This window comes from Trichomonas vaginalis, chromosome I, assembly GCF_026262505.1.
Source record: "Trichomonas vaginalis G3 chromosome I, whole genome shotgun sequence".
NCBI classification, from domain to species: Eukaryota; Parabasalia; order Trichomonadida; family Trichomonadidae; genus Trichomonas; species Trichomonas vaginalis.
This window is the reverse complement of record NC_067203.1, coordinates 15,568,481-15,596,154: the sequence shown is the minus strand read 5'-3', so window position 1 is coordinate 15,596,154 and position 27,674 is coordinate 15,568,481. Positions and strand designations below refer to the sequence as shown.

At 30.9% G+C, this 27,674-nt stretch overlaps 14 protein-coding genes and 1 non-coding gene across 15 annotated transcripts, besides 4 other annotated features; 7 read left to right on the top strand and 8 right to left on the bottom strand.

Annotated features, from left to right (window-relative positions):
* Positions 1–126: 126 nt before the first annotated feature.
* Positions 127–1,997, bottom strand: TVAGG3_0992220 (amino acid transmembrane transporter protein; the record flags this gene model as incomplete). The annotated part of the gene is made up of 1 exon (XM_001276858.1): positions 515–1,948. One exon carries the CDS (start codon positions 1,946–1,948, stop codon positions 515–517), a length of 1,434 nt encoding a protein of 477 aa, XP_001276859.1.
* A 578-nt stretch (positions 1,998–2,575) lies between these two features.
* Positions 2,576–3,410: a mobile genetic element.
* Positions 3,411–3,653: 243 nt separating this feature from the next.
* Positions 3,654–4,439: a mobile genetic element.
* A 407-nt stretch (positions 4,440–4,846) lies between these two features.
* Positions 4,847–4,875: a mobile genetic element.
* A 105-nt stretch (positions 4,876–4,980) lies between these two features.
* Positions 4,981–5,819: a mobile genetic element.
* Positions 5,820–5,822: 3 nt separating this feature from the next.
* Positions 5,823–8,075, bottom strand: TVAGG3_0992170 (ankyrin repeat family protein family; the record flags this gene model as incomplete). The annotated part of the gene is made up of 1 exon (XM_001276857.2): positions 6,468–8,051. One exon carries the CDS (start codon positions 8,049–8,051, stop codon positions 6,468–6,470), a length of 1,584 nt encoding a protein of 527 aa, XP_001276858.1.
* A 352-nt stretch (positions 8,076–8,427) lies between these two features.
* On the bottom strand, positions 8,428–10,188 carry TVAGG3_0992160 (spectrin binding; the record flags this gene model as incomplete). The annotated part of the gene is made up of 1 exon (XM_001276856.1): positions 8,495–10,180. One exon carries the CDS (start codon positions 10,178–10,180, stop codon positions 8,495–8,497), a length of 1,686 nt encoding a protein of 561 aa, XP_001276857.1.
* A 354-nt stretch (positions 10,189–10,542) lies between these two features.
* Positions 10,543–11,380, top strand: TVAGG3_0992150 (uncharacterized protein; the record flags this gene model as incomplete). The annotated part of the gene is made up of 1 exon (XM_001276855.2): positions 10,560–11,282. One exon carries the CDS (start codon positions 10,560–10,562, stop codon positions 11,280–11,282), a length of 723 nt encoding a protein of 240 aa, XP_001276856.1.
* Positions 11,381–11,558: 178 nt separating this feature from the next.
* On the top strand, positions 11,559–11,639 carry TVAGG3_0992140. The gene has a single exon. It is a non-coding gene; the product is annotated as a tRNA-Ser (tRNA).
* A 211-nt stretch (positions 11,640–11,850) lies between these two features.
* TVAGG3_0992130 (armadillo (ARM) repeat-containing protein family) lies at positions 11,851–14,346 on the top strand (the record flags this gene model as incomplete). Its single annotated transcript, XM_001276854.1, has 1 exon — positions 11,861–14,263. One exon carries the CDS (start codon positions 11,861–11,863, stop codon positions 14,261–14,263), a length of 2,403 nt encoding a protein of 800 aa, XP_001276855.1.
* A 123-nt stretch (positions 14,347–14,469) lies between these two features.
* On the top strand, positions 14,470–14,949 carry TVAGG3_0992120 (mRNA-decapping enzyme C-terminus; the record flags this gene model as incomplete). The annotated part of the gene is made up of 1 exon (XM_001276853.1): positions 14,470–14,949. One exon carries the CDS (start codon positions 14,470–14,472, stop codon positions 14,947–14,949), a length of 480 nt encoding a protein of 159 aa, XP_001276854.1.
* A 367-nt stretch (positions 14,950–15,316) lies between these two features.
* Positions 15,317–16,142, top strand: TVAGG3_0992110 (protein kinase-like (PK-like) family; the record flags this gene model as incomplete). Its single annotated transcript, XM_001276852.1, has 1 exon — positions 15,320–16,129. The coding sequence occupies one exon, from the start codon at positions 15,320–15,322 to the stop codon at positions 16,127–16,129; it is 810 nt and encodes a 269-aa protein (XP_001276853.1).
* A 441-nt stretch (positions 16,143–16,583) lies between these two features.
* On the bottom strand, positions 16,584–18,392 carry TVAGG3_0992100 (pectin lyase-like family; the record flags this gene model as incomplete). Its single annotated transcript, XM_001276851.1, has 1 exon — positions 16,700–17,332. One exon carries the CDS (start codon positions 17,330–17,332, stop codon positions 16,700–16,702), a length of 633 nt encoding a protein of 210 aa, XP_001276852.1.
* Positions 18,393–19,490: 1,098 nt separating this feature from the next.
* TVAGG3_0992090 (uncharacterized protein) lies at positions 19,491–19,977 on the top strand (the record flags this gene model as incomplete). Its single annotated transcript, XM_001276850.1, has 1 exon — positions 19,654–19,911. One exon carries the CDS (start codon positions 19,654–19,656, stop codon positions 19,909–19,911), a length of 258 nt encoding a protein of 85 aa, XP_001276851.1.
* A 310-nt stretch (positions 19,978–20,287) lies between these two features.
* Positions 20,288–20,605, bottom strand: TVAGG3_0992080 (uncharacterized protein; the record flags this gene model as incomplete). Its single annotated transcript, XM_001276849.1, has 1 exon — positions 20,288–20,605. One exon carries the CDS (start codon positions 20,603–20,605, stop codon positions 20,288–20,290), a length of 318 nt encoding a protein of 105 aa, XP_001276850.1.
* A 27-nt stretch (positions 20,606–20,632) lies between these two features.
* TVAGG3_0992070 (protein serine/threonine kinase protein) lies at positions 20,633–21,682 on the bottom strand (the record flags this gene model as incomplete). The annotated part of the gene is made up of 1 exon (XM_001276848.1): positions 20,633–21,682. One exon carries the CDS (start codon positions 21,680–21,682, stop codon positions 20,633–20,635), a length of 1,050 nt encoding a protein of 349 aa, XP_001276849.1.
* A 110-nt stretch (positions 21,683–21,792) lies between these two features.
* TVAGG3_0992060 (conserved oligomeric Golgi complex subunit 1 family) lies at positions 21,793–22,791 on the bottom strand (the record flags this gene model as incomplete). Its single annotated transcript, XM_001276847.1, has 1 exon — positions 21,793–22,791. The coding sequence occupies one exon, from the start codon at positions 22,789–22,791 to the stop codon at positions 21,793–21,795; it is 999 nt and encodes a 332-aa protein (XP_001276848.1).
* Positions 22,792–24,203: 1,412 nt separating this feature from the next.
* On the top strand, positions 24,204–25,421 carry TVAGG3_0992050 (uncharacterized protein; the record flags this gene model as incomplete). Its single annotated transcript, XM_001276846.2, has 1 exon — positions 24,490–25,302. One exon carries the CDS (start codon positions 24,490–24,492, stop codon positions 25,300–25,302), a length of 813 nt encoding a protein of 270 aa, XP_001276847.2.
* Positions 25,422–25,582: 161 nt separating this feature from the next.
* On the bottom strand, positions 25,583–27,457 carry TVAGG3_0992040 (armadillo (ARM) repeat-containing protein family; the record flags this gene model as incomplete). Its single annotated transcript, XM_001276845.1, has 1 exon — positions 25,851–27,368. The coding sequence occupies one exon, from the start codon at positions 27,366–27,368 to the stop codon at positions 25,851–25,853; it is 1,518 nt and encodes a 505-aa protein (XP_001276846.1).
* Between the last annotated feature and the right edge of the window lie 217 nt (positions 27,458–27,674).

The following is a 27,674-nucleotide window of genomic DNA, read 5'->3' as shown; positions in this document are numbered from 1 at the left end:
TAAAATTTCATATATGCAAAACTGTGATTAATTGGAATATGAGACAAAAATCATTCATAGTATTGGTAAATTAGTAGTTATTATGAGTATAATTTGTAAATTAATATAGAATAAATTTTTAACATCGTTTTATCAAACTTACGAGTAGGTGCCAAAAGTGCTTACTCTTAAACAACCGTCGGATTTCCGGGTGAAATCGTGACACACTTTCGTCTTTCGTAGGCGGTGGTGGTTGTTACAAAAGGTAACTTCGAATGTAGCGTGAAATCTGCAAAAAAAATTCTGAAATTTGAATGGAGAACACAAAAATTGAATAGTTTACGTCAATAAAAAAGAGAAAAATGAAGCCAATGTGTCTCGAACCTAGGACTTAGAGCAGCAATCCCACTGTTTATCCCATTACACTACATGCATCTCTCACCTCAGTGAATGAGATCAACTATATGATAACTTTTTCCCCATTATATTCTTGTGGAAAAGTGACAAATAGCAACTTTGACCCTCTCTCTCAAACTTACTTGAAAGCCTTAATACAATCAATAATGGCCAATGTTGTAGCAATGATGCAGCAGATGATACCAAAGATTGCGAAGATAATATTAAGAATATTTTGCCAATGAGAGATTGGTTTCTTCGAAATCTTCACCCACATTGCTGGCGGGAAGAAGAAGTCAGCCAAGCATCCACCGAAAGCACCACCGATGCTGAGAGCCGGTCCAACGTTCGGAAGGAACATGGCGAGTCCGAGTGGAATGACATTGGCCATTGCAACGCATATTAAGCGCTTTGGAGTAGATAAAACCTTTGGACTATCGACTTTGAAGATGAGTGCGGCCCAAGAGCAAATAAGTGACTGAGCAACTGCTGGATAGGAGCAGCAGACGACGATAAGGAATGCTGCCTGGACAACAGTGATGATGTAGTCCTTTGGATCCTTTGCGGCGAAAGCGTTGAGGACATTTGATCCGGCTTCTGACCCAAGCATGAGGTAACAGAGGATACCTGGGACGGCAACGAAGAAGCAGCAAAGGATGAATGACCAAAGTGAAACGATACCACGCTTGCGAATGTTCTTGTTGTATGGTTCGATAATTGGAAGGACAACGACAGGAAGGGCGAAGGCAAGGCCGTAGATAGAGATAGCAGAGAAGATACCAATGCCAAATGTGCCAAAGGTAATGTCCTTGCTAACGCCTTCCTTCGGGAGAATTTGGATTGTTTTGACGATCATGGCAATAACAAAGAAGGTGACGCATCCGAAGTTGATGAATGAAGCATATTGAAGGAATGTGATATCCTTGAGGAATGTAAGAGCACCTGGGAAGACAGCCCATAGAATAACTGTAACAATGGCGCGCTGCCAGATTTTATTAAGGATAATCTTGCCCATTCTGAAGAAGGAAACAACTGAGTCTGTGCCGATGACGAGATAAGCGACATTGCAGGAATACGAGAAGAGCATAATCATAATTGAGAGAGAAATTGATCCGAATTTGCCGAAAACCTTATAGGCGAGATCATCGAAGCCTTCAGCGCCAACTCTACGTTGGAGCTTGATTGTTAAAAGGGTGGCTATATGAGATAAAACGGCAATAAGAATAATAATGAGAACTGATGGTACAAGGCCGACATGCGTCATGGAGCCTGGAACACCAAGAATACCGGCACCGAGAAGTGAGTTGAGTAAGTTAAGAATTGTGGCGAATCTACGAACTGTACCGTGTTCTGAAACTGGCTCAGTTGGTTTCTCTGGTTCTTGTGGTGTACCATCTGGAGCTGTAGAAATAACATCTTCCATAATTTCGTCAGGCCTTTCAACACCTGAATCATCTAAAATGGCGTCGTTTGGTACAAATGTTGGTTGTCCATCTAAGCCAATATCGCTTGATGGAACTGGTGGTGGACTTGCGAAATCATCGACATCTTCGAGATTTATTGAATCATCCATTTTTTGGATTAATAAAAAATTATTGGCTAAGCGATTGAATTATCCTTCAAATTGAAGCCAAAATAATCGTATCGGAAAATAAATCAGACAATAGTTTCATAATATAATGACAATAACATCTAAATTAATATTGGTTATCATCAAGAAATCATTAAAATAATCATAAAATTGAAGATAAATAATTTATTTTTTGAATAGGTAATATTTCTCAGGAAAATAAAGCATATTAACAATAGATTGTTTTAACTTCAATCGGAATTTTTCGTTTTGACTTTTGAATAAGTTCAGAATCCCAAATGTTTTTGGGGATATAACATAGGAGAAATTTTAAAAATGATATTACTTTCAGAAGTGTAAAATAGTTTGAAAGTGATTTGAGTTTGAAAGATATTATGCGATCACTCAGTCAGGCATGAGTAAATTTTATTAATGATGGAGATGGATAAATTTTGAGCCGATTTCGCTCATCGTTAATTTTTCTGACGCATCACAAAAAGATAAAATTGAATAGATCTGATATCATATCATATCACTTCTGCTATTTATTGTATCATCGTTATTTTCACCAATACTGAAATATGCTACCATTTTTAATAAGCAACCAAGCTGTATAAAAATTCGATTATTGTTATAGACCGAAAATAGATTTTTTCGGTTTTCTCTTCAAATAATTGAAAGAATGATACTATTATAGGTTTATTATATTATATAGCATATAATCATGCTATAGCCGAAAATTATAAGTTTTGAGAAGATTGAATATAACACAAATAAATTTGAATGTAAGTTAAATTGCTTGTTGTTTTTAATAGCTATTTAATGAGAAATCCAATATTGCAAAATTCAAATTGAATGATTGAAAGAACAGAAAAAGTCATTCTTTTCAATTTCGAATTTGTTTCATTGTATTTATAATTATATGGCAAATAAGATATTTAAACTTGATTTTTGAAGGAAAATTCACAAAATTGAATAAATTCAAATAATTTTTATTCAAAAATAAACTAGTTATTGAGTTTAATACTAATTATCTATTCAAACTACAAAGTTTGTAATTTAAAATATTTTGTGAGATCAGCTTGAATTAATTCAAGGTTCTTTTTCAATTAATATTAATGACCATATTACGCATTTTCGAACATTCTAAACCAAATATATAAAAATGGGAGACGAATGTTAAATTTGCTAGACATGGGGGAGTTGTCTGCAAAGTTTTAGCTCTTATCTCTAACAAAAAAATTAATTTTTAAAAAAATGACCGAATACGTTTCACAGCGAGAAAAAAATAAAAGGCAAGATAGAATTTTCTAGACATAAAGAAGTTGTTTACCGAGTTTTAGCTCTTATCTCTAAAAAAATTAATTTTTAAAAAAATGACCGAATACGTTTCACAGCGAAAAAAAATAAAAGGCAAGATAGAATTTTCTAGACATAAAGAAGTTGTTTACCGAGTTTTAGCTCTATCTCTAACAAAAAAAATTAATTTTTAAAAAAATGACCGAATACGTTTACAGCGAGAAAAAAATAAAACTGTACACTGATTTTTCATTTTCATTTCCAGTCACTTTACTTATTATTTTTTTTTTTTTCATTTTAATTATAAATTTTTCGTAATACGTTTATTTACGTTACCATTTTCTTTATTCTTTTGAATTCCATACTAGACACTTATAGAATATTTTGATTGTTAACGTACTTCATTAGAATGAATCCTTACAAAGGGTATGTCGATCGAATTTACCTAATTGGTATTTCCAATCAGATTGAAGAAGGTAAAATGACATGGGAAGAAGCTTACACCCATGTTCCCATCGCCCCAACCCTTCAATCAAATGATTTCAAATATTTAGATGTTTCAAAATCTTTTTTACAAAATCAATTTAGCTTACAGAATATCCCATTGCCTAAAGGCAAGAAAGGTCGTAGGGTCAATCCCTACGACCAAATCAAAGCTTTTGCTGTGATACATGACCACTGGGCCTTTCCCTGTGGTCAAACAAAACAATGGAAACGTTTGAAATTACAACAAATTGATGTATCTTATAGAGAAGTACGCAGATACTTCAAAGAAAATCATTTCACCAAGACGCGATTAGAGCATGCCGGGCCAGAAACAGCAGTAAGATATTGGGCGCTTTCACCCAATCTTATCTGGCACGCAGATGTTCATTATTTTAGGGGTGTTCGTGGCCAATATATTTATGGCATAATCGACGATTTTAGCCGCAAAGTCCTAGCGTATATACAAATACCAGATATGCTGGCAGCGACGACAGCGAACGTTGCGGCTTCCGCCTTCATTGAATTTGGCGCCCCTTATTGTTTCTGGACCGACAACGGTTCAGAAAATAGGGGCGCCTTTCAAGATCTACTTGATCTTTGGGGCGTCCAATGGCGGCATACAGACTCTCATTCTCCCTACCAAAATGGGAAGATTGAGAGATTCTGGCCGCCATTGGAGCGCTGCCAAAGCATTCAGGCTATTCCTGCCCAATTAATCCATTAACCGGAACAAATTACACGCCAAATCAAATGTATCAGCTGAAACCGAAATACACAAATGCAGATACAGAAAGGTTGTGGCAAATATGGGATACAGATACAGGCATGACCGCTGTTGACACATTCACAGCGTAATAATAAACATAATTTTTTAATTTCATTTTTAACAAGTTTTTTTAAATGTATGTAATGAATAATTCATTAGAATATGATAATGCACATTGTAACAGAATAGAACAATCACCAAATTTTTTTTGAAATTAAAAAATAAAAGTAAAAAGTATAAAGTAATCTAACCAAAAAAGATATTTAAAAGAATTTTGGAAAAAACAGAATAAGGATAATGATATTATTTTAGATACACAATCGATGTACTGAAGAATAATCCGGTAAAATGATGATATAAAATTAGATTATTTTACAAGTAGCTAAAAGAATAAAACTATAATATAAAATAAATGAAGTTTAATGAAACAATAAAGGTTAAATAAATAATAAAGATTTTTATTTTATATCAGTATTGAGAAGAAGTAACAGCTGACACTTGGTAGACAACTTCTTTATGTCTAGAAAATTCTATCTTGCCTTTTATTTTTTTCTCGCTGTGAAACGTATTCGGTCATTTTTTTAAAAATTAATTTTTTGTTAGAGATAAGAGCTAAAACTCGGTAAACAACTTCTTTATGTCTAGAAAATTCTATCTTGCCTTTTATTTTTTTCTCGCTGTGAAACGTATTCGGTCATTTTTTTAAAAATTAATTTTTTGTTAGAGATAAGAGCTAAAACTTTGCAGACAACTCCCCCATGTCTAGCAAATTTAACATTCGTCTCCCATTTTTATATATTTGGTTTAGAATGTTCGAAAATGCGTAATATGGTCATTAATATTAATTGAAAAGAACCTTGAATTAATTCAAGCTGATCTCACAAAATATTTTAAATTACAAACTTTGTAGTTTGAATAGATAATTAGTATTAAACTCAAATAACTAGTTTATTTTTGAATAAAAATTATTTGAATTTATTCAATTTTGTGAATTTTCCTTCAAAAATCAAGTTTAAATATCTTATTTGCCATATAATTATAAATACAATGAAACAAATTCGAAATTGAAAAGAATGACTTTTTCTGTTCTTTCAATCATTCAATTTGAATTTTGCAATATTGGATTTCTCATTAAATAGCTATTAAAAACAACAAGCAATTTAACTTACATTCAAATTTATTTGTGTTATATTCAATCTTCTCAAAACTTATAATTTTCGGCTATAGCATGATTATATGCTATATAATATAATAAACCTATAATAGTATCATTCTTTCAATTATTTGAAGAGAAAACCGAAAAAATCTATTTTCGGTCTATAACATAAAAATTCGATTATTTCCAGAAGAAAAGTTTTAATGTGTAATTATAGTGGAAAATTGCATTTCCAAACATCCAAATTGGTTTCCATTAATTTTCAATCATTTCCTGACCATTTATTAAATTGAAATAAATTATGGCAGGCTCTCTTCATTAAAATATGGGTAGAAATCTTGTTTAAATTCAATGTACTAATAGATTTCAAAATGATATCAGCGGAATTCGCAAAATTTTATCAAATAATATGAAATTACCTAATTAATTGTGTTCCTCCTGGATTTGCATCTATCATTTAACAGGAAATCTCACCATCAGTTCAAATTATCAGATGACCTATAGACCTTCACACATTATTGTCCATCTTGACTCATGGGTGAACTTTCTTCATTTTCTCCATATAATTATTACTTGGATTTTAAAGTAATCCGCAAACATGAGATCGGTAACACTCTTTATTGTAACCTTCAAAATTATTACAAAAAAATTCTTTAATTTTTCAAAACAATGAGTTCGTATACAGCAACCACATTGAGTTATAATACATTATACAATCGAATTTAATTAAGAGTGATAATACAATAAAATTTTCGATTAAATATTTGGATTATCATAAAAAAAGATCTAAACTCTATAAATTTTATTTATATAAATCAGACATAGCTGCGAGGTTCTGGCTTTGGAAGGTCCTTTGCGTTATATTTCAGCAAAAGTTCGACCATAGCATTATCATTGCGAAGTTTTGCAAGTTGTATGGCCGTATATTCCTGGTTGGACTGGATTTCTGTGTTTGCTCCTTTTGATAACAAATATTCTGCGACATCAGGTCTATTTTCGCTAACAGCCAGGTATAATGGGGTTTCACCTCTATAATTTTGTTCATTGATATCGAATTTCCCTGAATCCAAAAGTAATTTAACAATATTAAGTCTTCCGCTAACAATTGCTGATCCAAGAGCTGATTCGTTTGTTGTTTCATGGAGAGTTATGTCTACTTTATCTGATTTCATCATGATTCTGACAGTCTCTTCATAGCCAATTGCACATGCAAGAGCAAAAGGAGTTCCTGAGTAATTACTCTTGTTAGCGTCGATATCTGGTTGCGACAAAAGATATTCTATGATAGCTGGATACTGGATAGCAGCAAACAAAGGATGAGAATAATTATTATTATTCTTAGAATTGACGTCAACGCCATTTTGTATGCAGTAAACAACACTGTACAAGCAGTTACTTCTGACAGCCTCGTAGTATGCCTTCTCCAGTTCTTTCAAACGATTTTCTTCTGAAACATAATTCTCAAGTAACCACTCGAGAATGTCGTATGGCCTGTAAACTGCGGCCGTTGTAACGCATTCAGCTCCTGAACAGTTGTTTTGGATGCAGATTCTGATAATTTCAAGGTTTCCACCGATAATTGCAGAATTAAATGTTTCTCTATCGAATTCTGCCTTGTTAACATAGAGATACTTGAATATCTGAATTGATCCATTACGTGCTGCAATGTTAAACATCGTCAAATCCTTGAATAAGAAATTACTGGAGAATATTGAAGCGTCAAACTTCTTTTTTGATGCATTTTGATCAAGGGTATAGAGCTTAATGAACATGTCAACATCATCCTTAATGATAGAAACAACAATTGGCTCATGATGTCCATATGTTAGTAAATTGTTGAGTAATTTATAGTCGTTTTCAACAAGTTCGTCACATGATGGTAAATTATGTGTGGAAGCTTGGAAAATGTAGCCTGGATCCTTCCTTGCTGTTTTGATTACTTCAAAAAGCTCTTTATCATTCTCATATATCTCTTTAAGGAAGAATATTCCAATATATGCTTTGTATCCGTTGTGTTGAGAGTCTATTTTCTTTATTTCAGGGAGAATTTCATCAATCTTATAGAGGCCATTCAAGAAGCACTTACGAAGTATAACTAAATAGAATCTGTTATCTAAAAATCGTCCATTGTCGCTATTGCTGTAAAGCGCTTTCTTTAATAAAAGAGATTTCAATGAAGCAAATCTGGGAATTTTAATAAGAGCACTGAAAATTGCGTCGATAGATTCTATAAATTTGGATTGCAAAGGTATTATTCTCACAAGAATTGATAATATTCTTTCTGGTTCAAATTCTGGAATAAGATTTTCGATGTTTTCAATCATTTCTTCGACATTCTGATCATTAATCTTTGCTAAACATTTTTCTATCTCAACTTCTAGCTCTAATTTTGTTGTCATCGACCTGTGAGACCTATAGCAACTATAATTTATATTCAATTTCTATTCAAATTCGGCCACTTATTGGAACATCGGATTATTAACTCCGATGCATATAAATAATAAAAACTGAGTTTTATAGTCCAAATGATGAAATTTTTTGCCATTATCGTTAAAAACTTCAAAATTTTAGTATACATCTTATAATCTTATTGCAATAAACGAAGAGAAATTTTGACATTTATTTATCTATCCGAATAAACTCAAAAATTGCAAAATATTGAATTTTGATACGGAAATATTTTTGAATAAATGAAATATGCCACCGCCTTATCATTCATGGCAAATTTTCATGGATAATTCAGGAAAAATACTTTATTGATTAGAAATAAAATTACATCTAGATTTTTATTCTTAATTACGACTACCATTAGACTCGAAAAAAATAATAATTTTGAAATTTCTTAAAGTTCTATTTCGTTTTCATCAGCAATATCTTGGATTGACTTCTTGAGTGCATCAATCTTTTCTCTCATCTCTAATCTAAGCTTGCGGAGGTTAATTCTTGTTTCACGTCTGAATTCTTCAGCTTCAACAACTCCTCTCCACGGTCTTGCAGTTTGAACCTGAGACTTCTTTGGTGTTGGTTCATTGGCCTGCGACTGACTGGCCTTAGGCGATTTCTGAGACTTCTTTGATTCTAATCTTGTAACACTCTCTTTAGAGTACACTGTAACTGTTTTATTCTTCTTCTCTGGGGATCCCGATGCCTCAACTTTATTGTGGTATGGGTTAATGAAGGCTAATTTGTCAAATATTTCCTGTTTTTCATCTGTATTAGCTATTTCGTACATATAGTTAGACATATCTGGTTTGGCGATGGAATATGATGTATATCTGCGCTTATTTTCAACTTTCGGATCACAACCGTATTCAATGAATAATTTAACTGCTTCTTTTGAAGAAGATTGAGCGGCGTAGAAAAGTGGTGAATTTCCTTCCTTGTCTACAAAGAACGGATCGACTTTTCTTGGAGAATTCTTGTAAATATCTGCAACTCTTTTTCCGATTCTTTTTTCAGCAATTTGCTTTGGATCCTGGCACTCGTTTATCTCTCTATCAGCTATTGCAAGATAGTTTGCTGTATATTTACTGTAGTAATCAATGAGATATTGAACTGTTTCAACGTTAATATCCGAATTCATGCAGGCCAAATGAAGGTCTGTCTGACCAAGATCATTAACATGCTGGGCATCTGCCTTTGCTTCGATGAGCATCTGTATAATAATCTGTGGACAATTTCTTTGAATTGCAAGCTCAAGAGGAAGTACACCATTTGGAAGAGGCTTGTTAATGGAAGGTTTTCCGCGAAGAAGAATTTCGATCATTTTCTGGTCACTCATGATTATTGCATCTTGTAATGCATTTGTCTCTTGAGTTTTTGATGAATCCTTGACTGTAAACGCTGCATTGATATCAGCACCATGTTGTACTAAGAAATCGACAATTTCATAGGCTTGTTCACCTGAAATTGATTTTTCGCGAATTAACGAACGATGTTGAGAATTATTATTCTTTTTACTCGGCGAAGAGCTGATATTTCTGTACATTTGTATAATTATTGGGATAACTCTCTTAAGAGAGCCGCGTGGATCAACTTTTGCTCCAAAATCAACAAGAGCTTTAATTCCGTCAAGCCAAGCAGCACGAACAGCATAAAATAATGGTGGGTCACTTGATGGTGTGCTTGAAGGATTAACTTCTACACCCTGAACAAGAATAAAATTCAAAATTTCTAATGCCTTCACTCCAGCAGCGTAATGAAGTGGAGTTTCGCCATTAGAATTGACCCACTCAAGAATGGCCTTGTTTTGTACGAGTTTATCGATGATAGTTTGTGAACGAGATAATATTGCGTGGAAGATTGGTGTATTTCCGTTAAAATCTAGAGCATTGATATTAGCTCCGTTTTCTATAAGAATATCAACTGCTTCCTCATTTGAATAGAGTGCAGCGATATGCAGTGGAGTTCTACCGTTATCATCTTGATAAGAAAGAAGCCCATGCTTTTCTTCTTCGGATGAGCTGTCAAATGATCTCTTAATGGCAGCAATATCGCCATTTATTATATACTTAAAGAAAGCTTCCATGATTTTCTCTACAAAAAAACCGTTTAGTGCATTCAAATTGAAAATTATTTATCAATAAATAATATTCGCATGTATCTCATTATAAAACGTCAGATTTCTTTTTCAATTGCGTGTAAATAGCGGAAGAAGACAATTTTTATTTCTGTTATTCAATTTTAATATAAGTGATATAATATTGGTATCGATTGAAATTGTTTTGCAACTATTCCGAAAACGTAAATTGAATTTTTCAGATAATTTTTCATTTCTCTTCAGCAGCGGCATTAATTTGAAATGTTTCTGGAATTTTTACAAATAGTATAACATTTTGGAAAGAAAATTTTCATCCGGCTAACAAAGGGATCAAAATTCACGATAAGAATTTTTTTTTCATTTCACAATGATTCAAGCAGGAATTATTGAGAAAGCTGTCATCCTTGTAGTTGAGAACGCTCTTGGTAACCCACGCGTCGTTAAGGGCACATACAAGAACCTTGATGCACTTGCCAAACGCGCTTCTTCAGGTTTCGTATCAACATTCAAGAATTCTAAGGATATTGTTTACCAAATGTCTGGCCTCCTTGTCCGCCCAGTTAACGAGGTCCTTGAAGACTTAGGCAAGATCAAGTTGACAGTCTTGAAGACCCATACTGAATTCAATCAATATGGTAAAGTTGAATCGATTGAAGGCCTCGATGCCAAGAAGATTTTCGACTTAATCAATGCTAAGCTCCCAGAAAGCTCCATTATCATCGCCGAAATCCCAACAATTCAGATGGTCGATGAACTTGTTGGTCTCCTCTTACCAAAGATCGATGCCGACAATGTTGCAGTCTCTACACTTTACGGCTACAAGGATGGTGCTAAAGTCCCAACATTCCCAGTTCCACCTGTTGTTAACCCATCTTGGAAGGTTGTTGGCCCAAAGGTTGTCGAAGATCTTTCCGTCGAGCATCCAATGATGGTCGTCACTGCTTCTAAGTTCTTAACAAGAGTCGATAAGGTTCAGAACTTCGATGAAGACGATATCGAAGAAAACTACTGCATGGGTTGCGAGCCAATCTGCCAGTACTTCCGTGAATTCACATACTACACTGGCTCATCATGGAAATATGGTGCTTAAAAAAAAGATTTAACACTTGAATATTTTACTTGAATAAAAAAAATGTATGATGGTACTGAAAAATATTTATTTGGTTATTTAAAATTAAAGAAAAAAAGGTTAGATTTTAAAAAAATATTGAATTTAATTTGAGAAAATTAGTTATATATGAGAGGGAAATGAGTCGTTCCAACTTCTTGAGGGATATGTTACTATATTTTCAAATTTTGGTATTTTGAAAGAGATAAAAGTGCTTGATTTTAATTACAAAGCATTTTTAAAGACCTAAAATGTAATGACGGCTTGGCCGAGTGGTTAAGGCGCGGGATTGCTAATCCCGTGGATTTATCCGCGTGGGTTCGAATCCCATGGTCGTCGTTAATTTTTGATTTATGTTTTTTTGGCATCATAATCAAAATCCCCAAAAGTAACGGGATACAGTGATAATCATGATGCGAAAGTTTGCAGGTATAACAACATATGTGTATATAAATCAATTCTTCCTTTGAACCGCATTAGTATATTATCGATCTTAAGATCTTTCATTAAAAATATTCAATTTCATTTTTTTGAAAAAAAAAGAGTCGGAAATAAATTGAATGGATGAGTCCTCTGTCATACAATTAATTGAGAAATTTTACAATCCAGACGAAAACAGCAGAATAGAAGCCATGAATGCTGTTATTTCTCTACAGGAGGATCGCAATTTTATTCTAACTTTAATAAATATAATCTTAAAAAACGAATCCACAAAGAATACGCTTGGCTGTATAAATCTATTAAATACAAATGAACATCTTTTTAATGTTGTTGGTCCAATTGAAATACTTGATTCTTTTTCTGAGTTCATTGCTCAGTTACAAAAGAATTCTTCTGCAATATTAAACTCCATTTCAAAATTGCTTCCAAAAAGTATCATAGTTTCCAAAGATCATTTAAATCATTTTTTCGTTCGTTATTCAGATCCTAATTTTATCTCTTGGTGCTTAGCTAATACTATAGAAATGGTTATGCGAATGGATGATAGAGTAGGAATTGACTATATAATAGAGTCTATTGACGTTTTTAATAACAAATTTCAAGAAACTTTAAAAATAATCTTCGATACATATAGTGGTGATGAAAAGGTAGACGAAGGAAGTGCAACAACTATTAAACAGATAATCGAAGCTTATGAAAATTTATGTTGCATTTCAGATTTTGATTTTTCACAATCTTTCTCGGAATTATACGCATTTATAAACAAAAGTCGCATTTACGAACCATGGTTCTCTCAATTTTCCAAATTTACGAACTCTTTCTCAAACTGTGAAACAATTTTTAAATTTTCACTCGATGTATTGCTACAAATTGATATCGAAGACAAGAAATTGATTGACCAAACAATATCTAACCTCGTTAACACAGTAAAGTCAGGATTACCCTATTTTGGAGATGAAATTCATGAAATTAAAACAGAAATCCTTCAAAAAGCACTATTTCTATCTTTTTATACAGAATATGACTATGACAAGTTAAACAATGATCTCAGTTTCTTTTTGCAAACAGAAATCGAAAATGATCCAGAAAATGAGCCAATTATTGAATCATGCATTGCTCTTATAACTGAGATGGTCCAGACTCAAGAAGACGTTAATTCAGTATTGGATTTCATTACAGACGATGCAATGAAATTTAAATTTGCTAATGCGTTTGAAATTGAACAGATTCCAGAAGAATTTCATCAATTACAACAAGAAAAAATATATTCGAATGTCTTCAATGGATGTTTAATTCAATTTTATGCAAATAATTCTTCTATTGATATTTTTGACGCTCTTTGCATTGATTTACGCGAAATAGATATAAATATACAAATCAGATTAAGCGTTTATATATTAAAGGCTTCAGAAAACAAACCAGAAATTTTACAAAATTCAATTTTGAATTTTGTCGAAATTTTGTTCGACGACTTGATTCAATTAATAGACAATAATATAAGCGAAGATGTTGTTTGTTTTATTATTGAAAAATTGAATAATTTACTTAATAATTTCAAATTATATCCAACTGAAGAAGAATTTTATGGAAGATTGTTAGTTTTGTTACATAAAATAAATTATCCACAAATCATTGATGATTTTGCTGAAATCACATGTAAAATAGCAAGAAACGTAACAGATATTAATATTAATCCAGGTTTTGTATTAGAATTCTTTAATTTTGTAAATTCATTATTACCAGAAAATTTCGAGTTCGGAATGATTTATTTAGCAAATATTTGTTCAGTCATAGAATTCTTCTTTTATGAAGAAGTTAGATTAATTTATACGAATACATTTTGTCCATTATTGCATGAAAACTCTTCTAACATTTCACATCTTATTCAGATTTGCAGTTTTAATTCAGATGTTAACAATTTGTTTAATATATATATAAGTAGTAATATTGATCTTTCCAAGAATAATTACTATGGAAGTGTTGTTTATCATTTGTTGATAAATAATGTTATTGCATTAGAAGATGTGAAAAATAAATTCAAAGATATTATGATTCCTTTCATGCTTGCTTACTTGATTGGAAGAGATCAGATAACATTTTATTTATCATTAGGCGATGATTTCTTGATTGACGAGATTCTAAATACATTTAGAAATGGAACGCCTTTCAAAATCATTGATGAAATGATTTTCATCGCTTTCTTATTCAAATATCGGTTTATAGCTAAAATTGATAGCGAGTTGTATATGCGTGCATTTGCATATAATAATAAGTTTGCGGCTTTGAAGGAAAATGCAAATAATATACATTTTGCGTTTCAAAGACTTCAGAAATTACATGATTCTTCAAATGATTTAGAAAAAAATAAATGGAGCAGCTCTTACTTTGCGCGAAATGATCTCCCTGTTGCAGATTTCATTTACAGATATCTCAAGGAGAAAATGCATAAATTCTACCATGACAGGCTACAACAGTTAAAAATAGCCTTAGATCTTCCAGATATATTGATGGGTTATCAATGATCCACAAAAATAATTTCATGTCATGATATCAGTAGAATGAGGCTTCAAAAGACTTTTAAATTATCATTTTTAAAAAAAAAAACTAATGATTTGAATGAAAATTTAAAAATTTATGTATATACATTCTATTTTTGTTCTCATTTAAACGTTTCAAGTTTTTTTTTAATTTTTTTTGGTGTTTCTCCCCCTATTTTTTTTATTAAAAAATGAGTATTACTCTAGGAGCATTTCCTACTAAAAAAGAAATGAATTTAAATGCCATAAAAAGGATATACTCTGAGCTAGTATATGACTATGCCCAGACTTATTCTGATTGTACAATATTTACTTTTGATAATACAACAAAACAATGGAAGAAACTTCAAATTAGTGGCGCTTTATTCATTTTATGCTTAGAAGGAAATACTAATCCTGTCATTTTAATTTTAAATCGATGCAGCTATATCGATCCAGAAGATTTCACACTAGAACTCCCTCCAACAACTCAAATATCATGTAAAAACAACCAAGTTTACATTAAAATCGATCAAAATCATCATTATTGCATTTCAACTGTAACAGAAGAAAATTCCAAAGATTTTGTTGATAATATTCACGCTTTTTGGATGAAAAACAAAAATACAGAATATATGAGAGATCCTACATTTAGACATATTCTAAAACAATCTATTCCTAGAAAATTATGATTTGTTTTGTTTAGATCTATGTTTGTTTATAATAAAAGCATAAAACTATGAAATAGTAGAACGTGTTTTTAAAAGCGTCATACATTCATTCATTTTTATGATAAATTTTGAGTAAAAGGAACAAACACAGCGCTCTAATACCCAGATTTACATGTAATAATCAATAAATAATTAACACTGGGCTTAGATAAACATAATTCTCATTTGGAGAAATCCTTGATTTGATTGACAGAAGGAAATAGATATGAAAAACATGAAACCATCTGTATTGACATAATCCTTTAATATCTGTTTAATAAAATGACATTTGCAAATCGGAATAATTGAAAAACTCTCCGCTCAAAAAAATAAATTTTACATTGAAAGAATTATGACCGAAGATAATAAGATTCCTCGGCTTCAAGATAGTCGTTATCATGTAAATTTAAGCAATTTATCCAACCTTAATTACGTTACGCCAACTTTTAAACCATTAGACACATTTTTAATTTCATCCTTTGTTTATCTTGGAGATACAGCAACAATTTCAAGAGGAAAGGCTGCAAATGCTCCGGCAATTATAGAAACTTGCATCAGAGTTCCATTTCGCCTTGTTTGCAGAGAAATTTCATATCTGCAAGATAATTTAAATAAAATTAATAACATTGTTAAAATTAAAACGCTAACACGCAACCAAGCACTTGGAGTTGTTTCAATTGCATACGAAGACTTTGATTTTGTACCTTGGGAAACACCAATTCCAACAGACAAACTTATTCCACTCTTTGAAATTCTATTAACAACACTTTCCGCTATCCATTCATTGAAATTTTCACATGGCTGTATCTGCAGATCGAGTATCTTTATTTCACCAGACTTTACAAAGCTTACATTGGGATGCTTCCATGCTGCTGTTAAGTCTGGAGATATTGTTGCCTTTACTTATGATCATCCATGCATGCCACAGAATAAGTCCAAAACAGATCCAAGAAAAGATGATGTATACTCAGCTGCTCTTTGGTTTTTATCATATTTCAATGATAATCCATATGATGCTCTTAAAAATATTGAAAAATTACAATTGCCAAAAGAAATTGTTTCAGTTCTTCAACAATTGACAGCTGAAAAAGAGAATGAAAGACTTGATGCTGAGAAGGCAGCTCAACTTGTTTCTGAATACCTTAAAAAACCAAGTGAATAAAATAATTATGAATATCTGTATTTATATAACTCGTTTTTGTATAGTATTTAGCTCAACCAAAATTGATATACCAAACATTCAATCATTTCTTTGAGAACTTATCATGTCTAAAACAGACGATTTACCTTCACATGGCTTGGTAAATGAATAAAGATTGACTGTTAGTTAAGAAAATATGATAAACTAGATTATTCGCATTTAAAGAAAATATTTTTATTAACTTGATTTGAATGTAATTTGTTAAAACATGAATTTGGCATGTATTATGATACCCTATGTTGTTTTTAATAATTTTGAATTAACAAATCCTCAACCTCCAGCTTATCTTGGATATATCCACATGATTTGACATCCTTGGGAACAAATTTGACCGACATGAACGAAGATGTCATAGAATCTGATAATCGTGCAATGAGTACATTTGTTTATTTTAAAATAACTGCTTATTAATTTGCACATTATCATAAACAGTGGGATTCTCTTATACTCTTGGAGAGAGTATGCTATAGAGACTTAAACCATGAAAAAAGTATATAATTACTACTTAAAAATTACACATCTCGTTATTTTTTATTTAAATGGTTTTATAAAAAGGTTAATTAATGATAATAATTTGATATTTTTATAAATTGAATCTTTTTTGTCTTTATTTTGTGCAATTAGTAACGGACCTTCACATGGACTTGTTCCAATGAACTTTAAGTCATTGTAAAATGGTTTTATTGGCATTTCTGATGTGGATATAGTTCCATCCGATGTATATTGTGTATAGTTATCAATACTGCAATTATATATATAAATTTGTCCTTGTTTTGCATAAAATAAAGCCCCATCTTTGTTCTTTAGATTGTCTTTGAAAAATGAATGTAAAACGTCAAGTTTTTTCATAAATTCATGAACTATACCATGATCTTGTTTTGCTTGGAAATTATTTATATAATTACATCTTTCAATTATCCCATCAGCTCTCTCAAAATGAGTGATAGCACTTCGAGTTGCTTCCAAATTTTCAAAATTACAAAATTTGACCTTTGCTGCAGGCTTAATAAAAAAATATAGAAAAGCTGTAGCCTGTATTGAAATGCAGTTAGTAATGTTTGTGTTTGAAAGAGATGAATCACCTGAATCTTGGTAAATCATTCCATATGTTACATCGCGATTTCCTCCATTAGAAATTGTACCTTGGAGGATTGTACTGTTCATGTAGCCTTCGAAACGAGCAAAATGGCCACTGGATGAAGTTTTGCTTTCAAAAGAACAGAATTTATCAATAATAATGTTGCTTGTGCCTGTGCTAGTGATATAGACCGTGCCTGAACCGTTGTAAAATGTGTTTTCGCAAAGTAAAATAGAATAACTTGAAATACTCTTGAAATTGACCGCTCTGTCAGTAAGATTTTCGAACTTACAGATATATGTGAAGCATTTGTTCGCTGTTGCAGTAACATTTTGGTTATCACCTTGAATAACTGGTGGAGGACTGAGATTTTCATAGTATTGATGCCAAATAAGTGTTGTAGCATCTACACTATGAAGATTCCTTTTGGATCCATTGAATTTTAGATTGCCAATGGATCCAAAGATTCGTTAATACATTTTAAAATTTTGGAGAAAAAAAATTCCGAACTGTGTAGAACATCAATCATTATTGTTTTCCAAATGAATTATCTACACAGTTCAGATCGGGTAAATTCTAAATAAAGGTAGGTCAACAAAATCGTAACGATTCTTTCTTGATTTTGGTAATGGATTTAGACTATGTAGGTACTCGGTAACTAATAGACGAAGAATGGAAGAAAACTGCAAGAGCGATTTCGAGGAAATATTATTAAAATTAACATTCGATTCTTTGACCTGCAAATAAACATATTTGTACTGTTAATCGGTTTTACAGAATAGATCTTGCGTTGTTGTATGTTTTGAAAAAGTATCTAGAATTTTTCCTAAGATACTCATTTTGCGAGATAAAATGATATACTATCTACTAGACATTTGTGTATTGCTTCCTATATGTGGCTAGTAACTACAGAAATTGTAGTTTCAGGAAATTTGAATACATTTGGAATTCTAAGAAAGACATTGTAATATTGAGCGTCTCCTATTTCAATATACCATATTGATGAAAATATAAGTTCATGTAATCTGTCCTTAAATATGCTATCTAAACTTGTGATAGAAACTCAATTTCACCATAAAATATGAGAAAATTCCAAACTGTGAAATAAAACGAACATATTCACATATGAGATAACAACCATCTATATTAGGTTTCTCAATTCTTCATTTAAAATTCCAAAAAAAATTCAAAAATTTGAAAATGGAGAGAAGAAATACGAATTTTCCATGAAAATTTGCAAAATGAAAAATTTTTGGAATTACAAACATTATTTATTTTTGATGCTTGTTCCAAAATTTGTCTTTTTCCCATATCTGATATGAATATTTTGGATTATTATTATAATTTATTTTTAATGACATATTTCATGATATTCATATAATGGTTTGTTTTAGGGAATGAATGAGAATATATTTATTTAAAAAAAGAGAAAAGGTATTAGTATAGATTTTTATTTGAGCGTATTTAAAAGGTTCTATTTCAAAAACTTTATGTAGTTTGCTTTTGTAAGCAACGTAAAACAACATCTTCAAGTTATTTGTTGCAATTCGGGGATTAATCGAGAATTTTTGCTGTATATTAGTTATAAATTTGTTTTTAGTAGATAAATTCGTCATGTTCCCGTTTGTAACTCATTTTGTTTTTGCTTTATTGATGAAATTTCAATTTGTTGAGTGAATATCGACAAATTTGTTAAATCTTGTTTTAAGCGCAGCTGCAATATTTAGAGTCTATTAATTATATCTAGACTTTCAGTATTTTGCATTATTTTTATGATTGAGGTTAGAACAATCGCCTAACTAAGTAACGCATGTATGTAAAATGACTTTTTCGCGAAAACGGTCTTGCAGATTTTTATGAGAGTAAGATATCAATATATACAACAATTGAGGATTAATTTTATTGCAGTGGCTTACAATTTTCATCGTTCAAAGTATCGGGGCAGATTATTAAATTTTAAGCTATACAATTTCCATTGTAGAGCTTTATATTTTGAAAGAATAGAACGATTGGATATATTCTTGCTAAGTATAAATGACATCGATTTTAAATTGCATATATGTCAACACTGTTTCTGAAATTAATGTAAATACAAAGTAATAAATTACTATGCATGAAGAAAACTTCAATTTCTCTCCACAATTAAGAGAAGTTTGGAGTTTTATTACTGAGAAAAATCCGCTTGAAGTTGTTCATGAGAATTTTTTTTCTTGCGAAATAACGTATTTTTTGTTGACCTACCTTTTTCTAAATTATGCGATTTCAAGTTTTGGAATCAGATTCAGGAAATTTATCAAATACATTTTCTTTTAAAATTTGAAAATAAGATCTCAGATAGACCATTGTACCAATGACTCTTTTTAGATAATTTTTATAAGGGGTCTAACACCTAAAAAAATATAAAAAAATGAGTTCTGATGAACATGAGTATGAATATCTTTCAGATGCCGAAGAAGAAGATGAACTAGAAGCAGAAAGAAAAGCTATCATCAACGACCAAGCAATTCAATTAGAAACACTTAAAAGAGAATATTATTCGTTACTTAAAGATGTTCCATTAACATCTGCTTCTCAGCAATTTATTATAGCCATTATATTTTTGTTCATATTAATTTTCGTGTTTTGGCTCATTTCAACCCAAAATTATGATCATTTTCTATATTAGTTGCGAAAAACAAACCAATCGTTTTCATCTTTACTTGTTATAAATATCTATATTTGTATCCTCTTACATTTCTCTTTTTTTAATTCTAGAAATTTACAATATTTTGTTTTTTTGGATTTTTTAAGAAATTAACAAAAACCATATTGATATCAGAAAATTTTCCCAATAAAGAATAGATGATTACATAGTTTTAATATGTGAAATCATAAAATTCTAAAAAACAATTTGCATTTTCTTCATAAACTACCAAGATATAGAAATAGCAATTACTTAGATATATTACTGATGTAATAAGCTTACATCGAGAAACTAAAAATGTTAAAATTAGAAAAAATAATCAAAATTAAAATAATATCAATCAATTCAGACAAAATATTTATACACCGTTTTGAGGAAACTCATTTGTTTCAAATATAGGATTAGCTATTAGCTGCTTCTTCATAGAATCTATACCAGTTATTTGAGATAGAGTCTGAAGCGCGGCCACTTTACAAGTTGATGGAATTTTTATTGAAGGCACCGACTTCACAGATTTTGTAACTGTAGCAGAAGAGTCATCTTCAGGGATTTTAACCAAATTAGTGGCTGACATTGGACAACAATGTCTTACACCTATCTGGGACCTTCTTCTTCCTATAAATGGATCCCATTGTGTCATCAGGAAATTCGGTGTCGACAACTTTTGTGATGGCATTGGAAGTGAAAGAGTGAATCGTTTGGATTAATCCCCGTTTGCATCATCCTGGGCTTGCTTATACATACCTTTCATTTTCTGTTTGATGATATATCTGTGTACAATTTGAAATGGAGCTACATCACTACTATAAACATTGTTTCGAGCTAGTCTCTGTAGTTGTATTCCATTGAAGTTTAAGTCTTGAAGTCGTTTAAGGACATCTTCGTCGCCATCGTCTGTACCGTGAATTCTGTAATGTTGGTCAATTTCGTAATCAGCCGTCATGATTGGTGAATAGCGGTATTTCGTGAACCAGGGGTGATCCCTGATTTTGGCAATCGACATACGGCAGTTGAAATCCTTCATAAGCATTCTATGTAATAAATCGACTAATAAAGGAGAAAGATCCTCTGGATATTCTGGCTCTAGCATTGTAATTTTTTGTACGAGCTTCTGGAAGCACGGATCTGTAAATGGAAGCTTTCCAACGCTCATTGCATACAAAACAACGCCGGCGCTCCAAAGATCTGTATTTGCGTTATATTTCTGGCCATTGAACATTTCGGGAGGTGCATATGCTGGAGATCCAACAACTGTACTTAAAAGTGTATTATTACTCTCGAAAATGTTACTAAGACCAAAGTCAATTAATTTAATATTGCCACTATTGTCTAACATGATATTTTCTGCCTTGATATCGCGATGAACGCATTTTAGTGTTGAGTGTAAATAATCTAAAGCACAGATTAATTGGCAAAAAACATGTCTGCAAAGCCATTCTGGTAATGCACCCTTTGCATTAATAAGTTTGAAAATTGTTCTTCCTTCGACGTATTCCATTACTAAATAATAATAGTGTTCATCTTCGAAAAATTCATAAAAAGAAACACAAAATGGATGATCGAGCTTTTTGAGGAGATCCTCTTCGCGTTGTAGCGACTGTAAATTTACTCGATGTTTATCAATTACTTTAATAGCAACTGGTATTTGAGTTCGAGTATCAAGAGATTGAAATACAGAAGAGAATCCACCGGAACCTAGCTTATCTCGTATTAGGTAGCTTCCTATTGACTGCGGAACCAGTGCTTCTTCCATTCAAAATTTACTTTTATCGGCTATTACTCAATTAAAGTTCTGCAAAAACATATACTGATAATGTTTCATCCAATAGAATTGATATAATTTAATTGTAGGAACTACAGTATTCAAAAAATTAAGTATGAAAATTTTTCATTATAGACATTATAGAATAAAAACGTCTTAAATACAGGGAGGAAGGCTGATTTCCAGAAATCTGGTGAAATTGCGGTTTCATTCAAAAATGAAATAATATTTGGAGAATTTATGCTTGAATTTGCTAAATCTTGGATTGATTTGGCGTGTCTGAATAAATCTCGTAATTCGATATTGGCTAGATGAGATGTATCCGAGTTACTGAATGAATTTGTGATTGTATCAATGAAATCAGTGGAATCTTCATGAATAGTACTAAGAAATGCAATCGATGATTCTAAAACGAGTAAAAACTTTTGACAAATGTCATTAATTTGTCCAATTTTTTCGAATAATTTTTTAATTCTTTGTATCAACGCTTCTTTAATGAATTCGAAAGGATTTGATGATTTCAAACGCTGAACTTTATTGAATTTCATGAGGGTTGTATAGCAATCTGAAAGAATTGGAGAAGATAAAGTTGTATTTGGATCTTCTAAGTAGTTTTTGATTGTTGTAAGAATACGACTTGGTAGAGAATCAATTGCAACACTTAATGAAATTGCTATAATTGAGTTTTTACCAATTAATTTTAATTTTTCTTTTGCTAATTCAGAATTTTGTAAAGATTCGATAAATTTATTATTGTCTAAGCAATAAAGAGCGCTCATATACAATTGTGATACTTCTGAATAAGGAGAAGCTGGTTGTTTTTCCTGAATTTCACCATCTGAATTGAAGTTTTTTGAATATTCTGTAATTTTAGATAATGTTTGCCTGGTATCTTCAAAAATTACTTGTATATCTTTAAGTACAGGAGGAGTTTCTAAAACTGGTTTATAATTATCTCCAATAAATTGCCTTAAAACATTTTGCTTGTGTTCAATTTCAGTTTGTGCAGATTCTTTAATCTTTTTAATGGTAGCTACATCATATTTTTCAAATAATAGTCGGGGATCTTCATTGATATTAACATTCAGAACTTCCGACATTAATGAAAATGAAACAATTATGATGAAATCATAATTTTTGAAGTATGATAAAGCAGTCCATACTTTCAAAACACATGGATATCATTATTAAAATAATTATTTTTAATTTTTATTGAGATTCTTTTCAGATGAGAGTAGAGCTTGTTTAAGGTAAAGCAGTTAAGAAAAAATATCGGAAATCCTATAAATACAAACATAATCTTTACATAACATATAAAAACATTTTTTCTATAACACGAAAGAAAAACAGATCATTCTAAGAATTCTCGGTAGGCACAGCGCTCTTGAATTCTCAATATTATTATCATTATATTTTTTCATTTTGAATTTTAGATTTTTCTCGTTGTTTTAGTAACCAAAGCATCCCTTACATCTTCCTAAGTAATCTCTGAAATCTCCTGGAGGTTTTGGACATATTTCTTCCAACTGATTAAACAAGTACGGATTCCAATGAACTTGATGGAGAATTGCAACTGTAAGATCATTTCTGTTTATACCTGTGATATTTCCAAGCTTCTGGCCTCTCTTAATACCAACCATTGCCAAATGTTTGACGTTATCATTCGAAATATTCGTGAAGATTTAATCTAATGAAATTATGTATATGAATATAAGGATCAGACCAATCGTCTTCTAATTCGGTGTATGTTGGTTGATGGTAGTTTATGAATTGACCTCCACACTTGAGAACGTAATTTTTGGTGTCGTTACTTACTTTTGATAAAAATTCGTCTGTTACAAAAAATACAACGCTGCAATTCGAGCCAGTTTGACGTAATGTTCTAATAAATATAACCATGTTAAATGGTCTACTTGTTGTGTAGGAAATTACAACATCATGATTACTACTATTGGCTAGATTATTAGATGAGTTGAATTTGCATCTGTCACACATGGTTTTGTCTTTGTTAAAATCTATTCTATAGTCAGTTTGTATATAAATTTCGAGATTTTGTTTGAATGGAAATAAACTTAATTCTGCTTCGAGATCCATACAAAAGTAACGATAATAGTCTACAATGGAATATGACATAACTAGAAAAAGCAAAATTATTGCAAATTTTCGTGAAAATTGCAAACGAATGAGCAAAAAAATTTTTTGAATTTGTCTGCTTCATGAATATAATAGCTAATTGGAGAGTGAATATAAAAACACTGTCTAAGTGGTCTAATAGGAAATGATTTTTATTTTTTTTTAGGTGTGTCAGTTTTTGGATTGTAGTTGCCTAATCATTAAATGGTGAATATATGCTATCAACATACAGCCACTGATAATTATTTCTTTGTTAAAAGATCATTATTCAAGAAATTCAAATCGGCAATTTTAATTGAACTTCAATTTTCTTACATTCTGATAATATTCACCATAAATATATGATTTATATCTATATTTTGTCATTATTTTAAGATGGGGGATACTGTCCAATGTGTATTCATTCCTCCAAGCTTTAATTTTCATGAAATCTTATCATTTACCATTTACTCTGATGCGCATTTTAGTGAAATACCTCCTCTAATCGTCCAAATTGACGAAAAAAGTTTGAAATTAATAAAATCACCAATTCTGATAACAAAATTACATGGAATTGTGAAAAGTTAGTCGAACTTAAAGAACATAGAACAAAAACAAAGGAATTTAAAGTCAAATTCAACGATCTTGAAAAAACAATCGATTTAAATGGACTAATCTTCCTTGGAATGCCAAGAAGTTTCAAACCTATTTACGATGTTTTACTTTTAGAATTCAAATCTGGATATTACTGCAGATCTGATGCAATTAGTGAAGATCCTGTTTCATTTAACGTTGATTTTATATTAACATTAGATTATCGTAATGTTGTACAAGTCAAAGCCCAAATAGAAGAATTACAACAATCTCAAAAATCTTTTATCGAAACAAAAGAAAGGCTTGTTCAAACAGGACTTAACTTAAAGGAACTATCTGACCTTAAGGTGCAATACGAGGAGTGCATGAAAGAGAAAAGAAGAGTTCAACATGATTTTATCGACCAAAATCAAAAAATGCAAGCGGCAACTATCATAACAACAAATGACGAAGGACGATCGGCGCTAAAAGAACAACTTACGAAGCATATACAAGCAAATAAAGAAAGAATTACAACATCAAAACCTGATATCGAAGCTTACGAAAAAATGAAAGAGTACAGACTGATGGCTCTTCAAGAGATGCTTCTAATATTTCCATTGGGAGACAACAACAAGTTTTGTTACATGAATTATTACCAAACACCTGCAAATTTGCAACAATTTAACGAAATGAGAGCTTATTTGGGATATGCTACACATTATATTCGAGAATTGTCCAGAATTCTCGGAATTCCTCTCCCATTTGTTTTATATCCTCAAGCAGCAGCGTCAAAGATCACTTCTAGATTGATAGAGAAATCTGTTGCAATACCAGCAGACTTCAACGTTCCTAATATCAAAATTATGCAAAGTTATGAACAAATTTTGGTTGATTGCTCAAAACACATCTTAATTCCCTGTTGATGGAATCAGAAGGGGAAGCAAATATTCCAGTATTTATTGAAAAGCTCACCCACATTGATGATACCGCTCTTTCATCATTAATTCCGACATTATCATAAATCTATTTGTTTACTGTATTATCTTTAACTGTCATAAGCATATTTTTACTTCATTAATAGCTTCTATGTCTGTATATTCTGAATTGACTTCGAAATTTATGAAATATTCCCAATTTTTATAATTTGATCTTAGAAAACATAGATTTCATTATGATTTATCTCTACCATAAGTGTATAAATACTTGTTGAAAAAAACAATTTACTTCTATTTGGGTCTCTCGCAAAAAAATTAAGTGAATCTTTGAATTTGTTGTCTAATTTCGATTAAATTTATCTCATTATTAGATTTTCTCATTTCAAAAAGAAATTTGACATGATAATTTTACTTATATTTTGCAAGTTAATTCAATATGAGATAAACAAATCTAAAAAATTGGAAGACATGATAATTTTAATTAAGAGATAAAGGATATAATTAAACTTTCAGTTAAAAATAAACAAATAATATATTTAATCAAACTCATCAGAAGATCCTTGACCGTCTTCAATTAATTTTAGCAAATGAATTGCGCTATCATTCATTTCGAAGTCATTTATGTATTCATCAAGTTCATCATGTATTTCATCATCTCTGAGAAATTCTAACACATGTGGAAATGAAATACACAACTTATAAAATACATCACAAAAACAAATATTAAATCTTGGATATCCTGGAATAGTTTTCCCAAGTAATTGGCACAAACTCATAACTACTTCTTCAGTTAAATAAGGCTCAATAACAGTATCAGGAACTAAATCAAAGAATGTTAAAATTATTCTAACAATATGTGATTTTTCTGTAAATGATGTTTCATCATTTAAATAAATAGAAAACAATTCATCAATTATACCATTCTCTTGGAAATAAACATATCTAGTATCAATAAACAATTCTATAATATCAAATACGATTTCCTTTGTATTCTTATGTCCGAAATGAAGCTCAAATTTCAAAATATCAGCAAAATCAGGTATTTCAAATATAAATGGAATTGTTTTCGAAAAATTTTGTGTCATTGATAAAATACGAATCAATTGAAAGACTCCATGTGATAATTTCATATCTTGGCTTATCAATTCATCACCTTCTGATTCTTCTAACTTATTAAATAGTTCGTGATGAATTTCATTCAAATGAAATAAAATTTGAAAAATATTTTCGGAACTAAGAAGTTCCTTTGTAACTAATGGATCTTCACATAATTGGCATAGCAACTGAAGAGCACTGGCTGTAAATATCTCGTTGTAAGGGTCAAGAAAACTTAATGAAATTTCTGCCAATTTTGGATAAATCGTTTTAATCTCTGCAAATAGATTTGGATTCTGATTTTTGGTTCGTGATATTAGAAATAATAAATTGTCAAAATAATTTAAAATATTACTTATTAATATTGGATCATTAGCGATCATTAGGTCATCAAGTAGCTTTTGAGATACTGATCCATTAATGTTCAAGACTAATTCATCATTTTCTTTTCCTTGAGTGTATAAATCTACTAATATGTTGGTTATTGAAACAATTGATCGTTTTTGTAAATTTCCGGTAGTACTTATTGCTAATGAACAAAATACTTCTGGTAAAAATTGTGTTTTTTCGTTTAATTTTCTTAATAATAATCTATATCCAATTTCTGTAAGGTGATTAAGCGTAGATTCAGGCGTATCAGAACTTGAAAATAGCAATTGTAATGCTGTAATAATAATATCTGATTCACAACATTCATCTGCTAAAGTAGGATTTGATAATAATGGAGTTATTTGAGAAAGGATGTCGTTAACAGTATTTAAATCAGTTAAATCGAAGTATTGGTTTTTGTTTGCGTCTGTTTTTATAAATTCCTCTAACTTTAAAATGAGATCTTCGAATTTTGATCCACACACTGATATAATTGATGGGTCTAAGCATTCAATTTGGATATTATCGTCTAATGTTGATATTTCATTGCTTGCGTTTTCATCATCATTTTGATTTTTGTATTCATACATAAAAAATGCACCAAATTCAAAAATAATTATATATAGTATTAACATAAACCATATACATTACTTTTGAAACATGTTATATATGAAGATTGTCATTTGTTTGAAATGAAGATAATGATTATTGACTTATCTTAAAGAATTTAGATATAAAAACAGAAAAATCATGGAATACATAGAAAATAAAAGATATGTATTCTATAGTAATATGCCAATTTAGTTGAAATTAGATGTGCGAGAGAGAAAAATCCTTATTTGTGGACAAAATCAAGATCATTATATTCCTTACGTATTTTTGTATATAAATGAATA